Below are 11,614 nucleotides of genomic sequence, written 5' to 3'. Positions count from 1 at the left end.
TATATTAAAAATTAGAAAAAAAAGGTCGTCGCATTTACAATTGTTAATGTTGATTTTTTTCTCAGGTAACACCCCATCAAATAAATATGTAAACTATAACACTCAACAGTAGTGAACACATTTTTAACCAACCAACATAAGCAAAATAAAAAAAACAAAACAAAACATCAACAAACATGTAACACAACACAAAGTTAAAAAAGCAACAACTCATTTTATGTTAATGTATATGAAAATTTTGTTGGCGATTTTGCAAAGTAAACGTTCATACATTTGTTATTTTGTTTGTTCATCAGTCCGTTAAAAGAAATACAATCCATCTGAATTATGTACAGGATATTCCAACATTGAGGCTGAGGACAATTCCAGTACAGTCATGCAATCATGTGACCTACTTTGTTTACAGTTAAAAAACAATGTTTTAAACGTAGGCTGCAGACTGTACTAATGGAAAAATGCTGAAGATTGTTAGATAAATAAATAACCATGAAAAAAAATTAATTGACTAAAACCTCTTTAAGTTTCAAATTTTTACATAAAGCATATCCAAGTAAAAGTTTAATATTTTATTTCTAAAATAGATTAACTAACTTAATACATTCATTGTCATTGAGTTAATTTTAATAATCAAACTTAATATAAATTGTAACTTCTTATTAAAATCGAACTAGATTGAGTTATAAAAATTTGAGTTTATCTTTTAAAACAAATTTTTAAAAAAAAAGATATTAACCGAAAATAATTTAACTTAGGATGTAACTTCATTTTTTTTTCAAGACAAAAAAAAAAGGAAAAACAAATTAATGCACAAAGAATTAATTTTTTCTCTAAAATTCAATTTATAATAGTATAAAGCTTCTACTTCTACCTAACAATTCATTCAATCTGCAACTACCAACCATGAATAATGGGGTGTCATATGAATCTGAAACCTTACTAATAATATCATAGGTTCTTAGCATGGCTGGTAAGTTACTATAGTAATAGACAGATAGTTGCCATAATATTTGTTCTAGAAATTTTTAGGTAAAAATACATTTTCAAAATAATTTTTTATTAAAAACATAAGTTTAAATTTATGTCATAATTTAAAAAAAAATAAACAGCTAAAATGTAACATTCCCCCGCCCAGAGATCCACTAGATTTAACTTAAAAATTATAAAGCTAAACATTTATTGACTTCTTTACTTCTTTTTGTTTGTCTCAAGAGAGGAGCCACAACTGGGTAAGATTGGAACCATGGAAGAACCAATGCATGTTAACTTTCATCTGGGTGTTTCAAAGCCTGGCGTGTCATGGCTTCTCCGTCCTCTTTATCTTGTCGGTGCCGTCTTCTCTTGGCGAGTGAAGGAGTTCCATGATGAGGCACAAGTCTGTCTCCTCATTGCTGCTGTGTTGATAGTTGTTAAATAGTGGGGAAAAAGAAGAACAACAAACTTTTAGTAACGTAGTTTTTATGGATTTGGCTACAACAAATAAACTAGCAACTTGCAGATTAAATTCAGTTGTATAAAAAGAAAATTGTGAAATAAATATAACTAGAAAAACAAATTCAAATAATAGAATTTCTAAAAATTTCAAATTTTGTAAATATATTTTTAAATATAAGAATATTATTGCAACAGATTATCGACATTTGAATAATACATTTTTTAGAATGTTTACAACTTTAAAATAGTAAACATTTTTTAAAAATTAGAGCTTTATGAAAACAATTGTACAGAAGAATGTTTTAAAAAATAAAATAAAACAACAGTGTATAATAGAATTAATCATTTTTAGTCAGGGTACACTACTCACACCATGAGGACAGTTGACAGATTGTCTTCTCCTGCCAGTAAAGTTGAAAATTAATTTTTTTTTCTTCAACATCATTACTGACAGAGCAATGTTCAGTATCTAAAACCATAACCAGCATGTCAATAAGATGTGACTATTACGCCCACAAGTCACAAACATTTGTATGATAATCTTATGCAATAACCTAACAGTTTTCTAACATACTGAAAGTCACGGGATAGAATTGACTAAATTAAGTAAAAGCACTATAATGTAAAGAATCATAAGTATAGACTAAAAATAAAAAGTCTGCTTTTAACATGTGATTAGTTTGATACACAAACAGACAGGATAAAAATGAATAAGTAAATAATCATTTGTTAATGAAATACTGTATAACATCATTCCATCAAATAATAGTTAATTAATATGACAAGTGACATGCATTTTTAAAAGTTAGTTTTTAACCTAAGTTTACATGCATCACAACCTAAACTCAATTATGTCTTTTCTGATAAACAAAAATATTTGTAAATTGGAATAACATTTTAAAAAGTTGCTAAGTAAATAGTATAAATGCAAATTAGTCAAATTACTATTTTAAAAAAATCACAAATTACAACAAAAAAAGGTTTTAAATACTTGAGCACTTTTCACATTTAAATTATACATGTATTTCTTGAATATAATATATAAGAGGTAGTAAATTGGCTATTCTGATGAGTTTTTTTTAAATTTTAAAGTCAAATTAACAAAGAGTTTGAATTAACTTGTACCATGGGATCAAACATTTTCATGCAGATTAACATTGGTTACTTAGTTTACATTTTATGAGGCAGAATTTTTTATTTTGTAATGGAAATCAAAATATTTAAAACTATTGTAATAAATAGATCTATTTTTCTTCTAAAAGTTTCACAAAGAAAATGCATAGTATTTGTTCACACTTTGACATTGAAGCTAGATTAGGTTTTTTGTTTTGTTTTAATGCTTATACCCTCAACTAAATTTCAAAAACAAAAATACAAAGTAGCCAAATTAGATGAAAATGCACAATGCATAAAGGTTTAGTTTTGGTTTAGGTTAAAATATAAAAATTTAACACAGATGCAGGGGGTATGTTCTTGAGTTCCATGCCACTAAAACTACATCATATATCGTCCACACAACTTAGTGTCTCACTGAAATAGATGTTAAAAGAATAAATTACTGGTGTAAATAATGCATTGTCTAATTATCACAACAAACAGTGAAATAGGTTCAATATTCCTGAGTGTATTAAAATTAGTAATATCAATAATATATCCTCATGCTGTGTAAGGTATCACTGTTAAGTAAATATTCCAATAAACAAAAACACTGTTAAGTAAATATTCTACTAAACAAAAACGCTGTTAAGTAAATATTCTACTAAACAAAAACGCTGTTAAGTAAATATTCTACCAAACAAAATATCTGTGGTGGTGTAAGCAATAGGCAACACGAAAAAGTTCAGTCAAATTTTTTTTAAAGGTAGAGAAACTGGTTGTTTAACTTAATGCAGAAGTAATTTTAAAAATTTTAAAATTCACCTTGCAGTTTATTTAGATTGAATTAATAATTTTCTTTTTATTGAATATAAACTTTAAATGAATTTTAAATTTAAAAAAAAAATGGAACTTAAAAAAAAAAACAGATATAAGGAGAATTGAGCTATTAAAAATAATTTAAAAAAAAACAACAACTTAAGAACGAGTTAACTTTAAATTAATTTTTAACATAAGTGGTTCTCACAAATAAAAATAATTGAATCAGCTAATAATGAAAACTAATTCTCCAAAAAAAATAGATTATTAAAATTGTATTAATCTTTTATTTGACAAAATAACATTCTGGGAGTAGAATATATCATGCTGTTATATTTGGCTGCAGTCCAAGTATTATTGAACAAAACATACGGGTTACATGGATCAAGCAGACTACTATAAATCTTTAAAAAAGCTGTCCTTTATTAGGGCATTAGGGAATTTAAATTCTAATGATTAGGCTTGCTGCAGCTGTGAAGGTATCTAAACCTTCTTTGCAAAAGAGTTCTAGTCTTATAATTTAGTAGAGACACCATAAAATGTGGGATCGGGCAACTTAAATATTTTCAAAACAATATATGTTCACATTTGGAAACCAACAAAGCTATCGTAGAGCCATGTCCTTTATTCAGAGCTTTGCATGGAACACTACAAGCACACGCAATACCACTGGAATGTCTCACAACAAAATTTTTAATTACAATTTCAAACATTTACCTAAAATGCCAGTTAAGGAAATGTAACGATTCATAACTTTTTTTCTGCTTTAAAACCTGTTCAGTTTGTCTGCGTTAATACAGCTATTTCTATCAACTTTAAATTAAGTCATTTTAAATGTATATATATATATATATATATATATATATATATATATATATATATATATATATATATATGACTTTAGACCTTATGGCATGAAACATAAGCACACGCTAACATCAACTAGGTAAAATTAATTCCTGTAAGGGTCCAGCTCGTTTGTACCTGGCTACATATGGCGGGTGATCTGATGAGATGGAGTTGTACTTTTTTAAATAGGGGAGGTCAATCATCTCTGGCTTGTAGCGAGGGAGGAAGTACACCCAGCATTCCTTGATCTCTGGTGGCTCGATGCTGTTGCCCTGGCTGTCCTCGTACATGAGGATTTCTGTCTTTTTTCTGTGGTAAAAGTCTGGATGACATTCTAGTTCATCAAGGGAGGCTAACTTAGGCTCGTCAACTTCATATATTTCACCTTGTACATTCTGTAGAGCAAAATAAATTTAAAATTATAAGATGTCCTATGATAATTCTGAGCAGCACTTAAAAATGGTTTATTAGCAAAGTAAAAGAATAAATCTTTAAAACAAAAGATCTCGTATAAAACTTCAGTTAATGAAGTTTAAGATTACAGTAATATGGATTCAATACTTGTTAAAAGCCAAAATGGGTACCTTATCCCAAGTAAAAGTCATAATGAGTACCTGAACTCAGTTTCAAATATATAATTGTTACCTGAACTCTAGTTCCAAGAAATGATTGTCACATAAACCCTAGTTACATATCTTAATGGGTACCTGAACCCTGTTTCAAATATGTAATTGTTACCTGAACTCCGGTTTCAAGAAATGATTATCACATAAACCCTAGGTACATATCTTAGTGGGTACCTAATGAGATGGAGTTAAAAACCAGGTCTGTAAATTGTAATTTAGTGGCCTACTGTCATTTAATTAAACTATTAGCTTCACTGTCCTGTAGTTTTTGGTCTGGATTTATCTTCAAATCACTACATTACATCACAGCAGGGGAGTGTAGATTGATGGTTGATATAATGTGAACACACTGTGAACCTACTGCCCTGTAGCATATCCCAAGTGCATAGCAACTTATAAACAAACAAAAAATAAGGTAATAAAACATGAATTAATAAAAATAAAAAAATTGTCAGTTTTAGTTACCTCTCCTTTCCCTTCAACCAACAGTAGGAAAGGTACAGCGTACTGGGATGCAACTACTAATGGATAACGTTTAACTGTTTCTCCTACGCCAACAAATGTTGATCTACCTTTTGATGGGTTGTTCATTACTTCAAAATTGGGTTCACCAGATTTCAAAGTTCCATATGAGAAAACAAGATGTGTTGTGGCCATACCTGTGTAAGATAAAAAAAAATACTGAATAACAAACACAACACAAATTTTCCAAAAAAAAAAAAGTTTAAAAAAATTAACTCTTGGTCGAACAGTACAGGCATTAAAAAATGAGTCATTTTTAAAATCTTTCTTAACCCACTATAGCCAGAGTAAATACCGCTGATAAATATTAATGGACAAAATGTGCTATAAAAAAGATATAAAACATTTCATGTCTTAACATCAACTTTAACACTAGTCTTGACATAAATATATATTATATCATACAACTCTAGTTGTGCAAAGGAAAAGCGGATATTATCAATCATGCAAATGTTATCATCAAATAAACAATTTTTTTAACAATTTCAGCAAAAGAAATACAATTTTAAGTCAATTAAAATTATGTATCATGCTATTTAATTTCTTTTACAATATGATTTTTGAAAAAAACAAAATAGCTCTAACTGATCTACTTTTTGTTAAGTTGCGTCAAACTAACAATATGAGATTTCTATTTCAATCAACACTATTAATTCTAGTAGGTCAAAATGTACACAGTAAATAATTATAATTATTATAGCTAGTGTGAGCTCAGAGTTTAAACAATGAAGCTCAACAATTTAATACATACTCAGCACAAATATACCTGCATCTATTTGACTTATCAGTTTGTTAATACATATGTACAAGAAGCATTCGTTAACCATATTTTTTTTAAGTAGCTGTGAAGGACAAAAAAAAAAGCTAACTATAAATAGCAAGAGACTGCCACATACTGTGTATGAAATTTGAATTAGACTGCCATGCACTACTACACCACTCATGAAAGAGGTAACTCATCTACCAGAGCAACTCTCTCTCTCGTCACTTACTTTCACTAAAGTTCCTCTGACAAGACTTGCAAAATGATTCGTCCTTTTACCTGGAGCGAAAGCCGGGACAGGGAAAACAGTCTTCCACATACGCCCATCACTTGCTCCTTACTGTTGATCACTAAATTATTATTATGCATGTCAAAAGTGTATAATACTGTCCATTTATGATTTTCTCCCTAACACAAGCTAAACGTAACTGGATTATAATTTTCATATAAATAAACGAACAAATTAAATATATTTTAATTATTTTACCATAATTTCACATTTGTATATCACTAGCAATATAAATTTGTAACATCCAAAGAAATGTAACATCACTTAAAAAGGCTGTTACAAAAAATTGACAATATTAAATTTAAAAAAGGAATGATAAGACAATCGAAACTTTGTACTTCTCACATAACACATTATGCTTGTATTCTTTTTAAACAATTTGAACATCAGCAAGAAACCAGAAAAAGATGCAGTACTCACTCCAAACACAAAACATACCCACAAAAAAACAGATAAAAGATCTGTTTTGTAAGAAGTTACCAGTATCATTAAAAACTTACTAGTAAGTGTAATAAAAATATTCATAAGCACTGAGTGAGGATCAATGAATTAGTGTACTAGCTTACTTTAAACAAAGGCAATTATTAAGATTCTTGTTAATATATAGGGGCCTTTATAGAAATATATAGAGAAAAAAAGATTTTCTTAGGGCTAGGTTAAGTCAATTACTAGAGTTCGGGACTCATGTAATGATAAAGCTAGGCTAGGCAATTAACCCTTGGATTATTAGTCTTACAGTTACAGAGAATGAAGTGTATGACATGAAGATTTAGTTAAGATGAACTGATAACCAACACATAACTTCAATTGTCCTTACTAGACTTAAAATTTTAAGTGAAGTGTAAAATTAACAAGGTAAAGTTTAGCTGCTAAACATATGACTTTATACACAACAAGGATTATTTCAAATAGTTATTGGTGTGGATGTTTTTTTAAAATAAAATGTTTAGGTCACTCATGAAATACTTTAATTAGTAACTAACGAATTAGCCAATTAATTATTAGTAGGTGGCTTAATGATAACAAACTGTTCTACCCGACCAGTGACTGGCTGAGTCACAGTGAGTGTACAGTGCACATGTTTTAGTAAGTGTAGTGTTACATCAGTGTAGTCATGTAGTGTAGATTTATTCTAGTATTTTTATGCCAGTACACTCACAGTTCACACACTTGGGTCAATGTACTGAATTTTAAAACTATGCTACTGACTTCTGAATAGGCCCAAGAATAGATCTTGATCAAGTAATTTAGTAAACAAGTCTATTTACTTTACTCTACTAACTACTTAGATTTTTATATATGTCTTGCTCTATTATTTATAAGCCATTCAATGATTCAATGGGTATTACTCCATTTTAGCATATTATATTCGCAGCTTGACTTTACCTCCGGTTGAGCGTTTTTTATTACAAACACAACCGAAACACAAAAACTTTAAGAAAACATTAGGATTAGATCTAGATATGTGTCTTAATTTGAAAAGGTAAAAATTAAAAAACATTCTAAATGTAACTATCAGCATATACAGTTCATCAGCGGGAGAAAAATCCCTGCATGCGCGCGGGTTCACCATGAGTTCACATTGACTATAATTATCAGCATACGTAACAAAAGTATAGTATCATGTGTGTGTACTTTACCCATCTCCTAACATTTGTGTGTGTTTTAGTATATACTAACTAAACTTTCTGAACTAGTGAACTAAACAGTATCTAGATCTAGATTCTAACAGTAAGTCTGAGTAAGTAAACTGAACCAAACTTGTAGATCTAGTAAACTTTGTCTTTTACTTTACTACTTTATTTATTTAGTTTAGTAAACTCGTCACTCTTCAGAACTTTCACTTCACTGTGACTTCACTCTTTCTTACCTTTGTGACTCAGTTTGTGACTGTTTATTAAAAATGACAGACGAAGTATTAGAGATCTACTAAAATTTTCTGAATTATATTTTGCAAACCAAATTATATAGCGTAAATAGGTCTAGGTAGATCTAGAATATAAAATGTAGAATAGATTTAAAAACTTGTAATGATCACTGATGCCAATCACATTACAATCTAGTGAATCTAGGCCACTCATTCATGTATTTTAGTTACTCACAGGGAATATTAACACACTTCCGGTAAAGTATAAAGCAATCGATAATTTCAATTCTGTTTAGACCCCAGGGGGTCGTCCCTAAATGGCGTCAAACTTTAAAAAGAGGACACCCCCCCCCCCCCTCTTATGAAGTGGCTGACGTTGTCACATAAGAAAAATCGAAAAAAAAACAACATGGTCAACAATTATTTACCTACTGAAAGGGACCCTGGTTTAAATTGTATAATTTCTATTTAGATTATGCTCTTTAAAATATTTTTTTTTCTTTTTTTTTGTTTCTATTTTGTTCGAGGAAGGTGACCCCCCCCATGTGATAGTCTACTCAACTCAACGCATTAATAACAACTGATGGTACGAAGAGGCATAGCGAGGGGGGGGGCGGACCGCACCGGGTGACACCATTTAGGGGGTGACACCAAGATAAAAAAAAAGGGGTCGTCCATAAATGACGTCACGCTCGTAGGGGGGAGGGGGGTCCGTAATTTTGTGACGGTGTGTGATGAGGGGGAGGGGGGGTCAGATGGTGCGACGTCACACTTTTGCATTATAAAAAAGCCATGTTAGAAAACTAATTTTAGACGCTATTTCGCGTTTTAGACAACTGTTTTAATAAATTGTAATAGGAATTGATTAAAATTCTCTATATAGACAGAGTTTAGACAAGATTTTAGGGAAGCTTTGCACCCGACCTAGAGACGCCACTGATTGTACGGCTTATCGATACGCAGTAATAGCTCATATAATTTTGCTTTGCGTGCAGGTCTACCCACCATCCGCACATACACATACTTTAGACATATTAACAACACATTTACGACGCTATAAAAAAATATCCCACTTACTGCGATTTGTGTGAGTCACGTGATTGCCTTAAAGTAACCGAGAGACTATTTGTACTTGCTTGCACTATTTGAAGCAGGAATTTCTTACAGACCGTGTAACGTGTCCTAACTTAGAGCTTTAACCCTTTATTTACGGAATTATGTTCTGAATGAAATTTTTTCTTAAACAACGTGTTATCATATTGCTTATGGCACATTTAAAGCATATGTCAAAGGAAATTTCGTTTAATAAATTTTTAATGGCCCAAACAGATAGTGGTACTTATAAGTACCGTCAGGAATGTAGGACATTTTTTCCAAAAAAAATTTTTTTTACGAAACAGGAACAAACGATACAACTTATTAACTAATAACATGGCAATCATTATAACCGTCATTTTTTGTAATTTTCACATATAAATACAGCACAAAAGTATATTTTGAGTACGATTTTTATTGGATTTTCTATCGGAACACATCTTAGACCTCAAACACAGCAAAAGTTGCCGACATGTCATGCTCCCTCTCTTGTCTGTGGTCATTCTGGTGTAGCAACGGTTGCCGCACTGAACATGCTTTTGCTGGAAGCTTCCAATAGCTATTACTTACAATGAGCCGCATAAACAAACAAAAGCCTAGTCATTCAGTACACAACTACTAGTAATACTAGTATAATTGTAGCCTACTAGAATGTTATGACAAGTCTACACTACAGTGCAAAGTTCATAAATAGAAGTGAGCTCAATGTGTTTAGGATAGCCGAAGTGGCCTACTGTTTCCTGGTTACGGATTACAATTTACCATAGAGATCTATACTATATGCAGAAGTGTCGACTATTACTAGTCTACAGATATACATTACGTAAATACTAGTTATTGTAGGCAAGATAGTTTATTGCAGTAAATATAACTAACAAATTAAATCTTACTACTAGAACTAGGCTTTGGTATACAAATGAAGTATACTAAACCTAGTAAACGAGCCTTCAACTGCTACCTTTATTCTTGTTACTGTTTTACTACTAGAAATTAACATGTAATTATAATATTTCTTAGGTAAACCATATGCTAACCTTCTTATAAATGTGTAAATATCATTTTTTGAGTACATTTCGATAATTAATTATCAAAATAATATTTATGTCACTCCACATCGAAAATCTGCCATTTCCTAAAAATCTTAAAAAAATGTCCGCGTGCCCTGACGGTACTTATAAGTCCACTTGTAAACGTCGATCTAATACAAAGACAATTTGATTAAAATTGTATAACTAGAAGTTAAACACGTTTGCCTGACTATTGGAGATGCCAATAAAAAATATTTGGGGATGAAAACTTCAAGAATAAGGTAAAACAAAAGGAAATCAGGAACGTGTGTGAGAACGTTACAGAACAATTGTAAACTACCGATACAGAAAGACATTGAAATTGGCGCCATACCAAAAATTTTCAAAGTACATCAATCCCTACAACTACCGGCTACTCAGGGGAGATAATACTATTAATTACATCAATAATTTTTAACATTCGTATTAAATTAAAAATTATACAGGCTCTTAATTAAAGTGGTACTTATAAGTACCGTCAGTAGATAAAGGGTTAACCAGCAGTTATGCTCAGTGGAGTAGGCATGATCTGGGAAAAGTGAGGGGGGGGGGGGGGGGGGGGGTTAGGTAAATAATTTCCGCAAATAGTGTAAATTAACGCCTTGTATTATAAAACTACCTCTATAACTAACAATCTAGTTGCAAATCTGATAAAAGCTAATTAGCTCATTAAAATGACTTTGAAAGATAAAGCATGGTAATTTAAAAAAAAAAAATTAACGTATTCTCTGATGCTCTTTGAACGTTGGACACAAACGTCACAGTCGATAATGAAAAGGTGTCATTTGAAACTTGCACTGTGGTTAACAGTGTCTTCAAGCCCCCCCTCCCGGAGAAAAAAGTCTGGAAGAAAAACTAGTGGTTAATTTTTTCTGAAGTTCATAAATAGGGACCTACGTCAAGTTATTAACTCATCCTGTATAGTTTCACCCTAGGCTTCTTTCAGACATTTTTCTCGGGGAGGGGACGGCATTTGAAGCCTCTAGGAGGGGGAGTATGCGGACACCGGTTGAAGTAAACATATATCTCTATATAAATAAAAGTATGTGTGTCTGTGTGTCTTTTATGCATTACCACACCTTTTATCCAATCGCCATAAAACGTTGGGAAGGTTTCTGTAATAAATAAACTTAACATATATTCGCCCTCAGGCGCCCACATTTGTTTTTAAAGATAAGGAGCTTAGATAAT

General features: G+C 31.1%; 1 protein-coding gene across 7 annotated transcripts; it reads right to left on the bottom strand.

The window, feature by feature from the left end:
* Positions 1 to 219: 219 nt before the first annotated feature.
* On the bottom strand, positions 220 to 8,522 carry LOC131954351 (putative gamma-glutamylcyclotransferase CG2811). Of its 7 annotated transcripts, XM_059317964.1 has the most exons (5): positions 8,265 to 8,485; positions 6,335 to 6,455; positions 5,286 to 5,479; positions 4,330 to 4,589; positions 220 to 1,391 (listed from the first exon to the last, which is right to left on the bottom strand). In XM_059317964.1, exons 3-5 carry the CDS (start codon positions 5,475 to 5,477, stop codon positions 1,295 to 1,297), a joined length of 549 nt encoding a protein of 182 aa, XP_059173947.1. In that variant the 5' UTR covers positions 5,478 to 5,479; positions 6,335 to 6,455; positions 8,265 to 8,485; the 3' UTR covers positions 220 to 1,294. The 7 variants fall into 7 exon arrangements, with proteins under 7 accessions (XP_059173947.1, XP_059173950.1, XP_059173952.1 ...); XM_059317967.1 differs by lacking the exons at positions 6,335 to 6,455; positions 8,265 to 8,485 and adding an exon at positions 8,497 to 8,522; XM_059317969.1 differs by lacking the exon at positions 6,335 to 6,455 and having other exon boundaries at positions 220 to 2,961; positions 5,286 to 5,481; positions 8,279 to 8,485.
* Between the last annotated feature and the right edge of the window lie 3,092 nt (positions 8,523 to 11,614).

This window comes from Physella acuta, unplaced genomic scaffold (genome assembly GCF_028476545.2).
Source record: "Physella acuta isolate Inbredline_101_S28 unplaced genomic scaffold, ASM2847654v3 ptg000991l, whole genome shotgun sequence".
In the NCBI taxonomy this organism is placed as follows: domain Eukaryota; kingdom Metazoa; phylum Mollusca; class Gastropoda; family Physidae; genus Physella; species Physella acuta.
The sequence above is the reverse complement of the archived record's forward strand: the minus strand, read 5'-3'. Positions and strand labels throughout refer to the sequence as shown.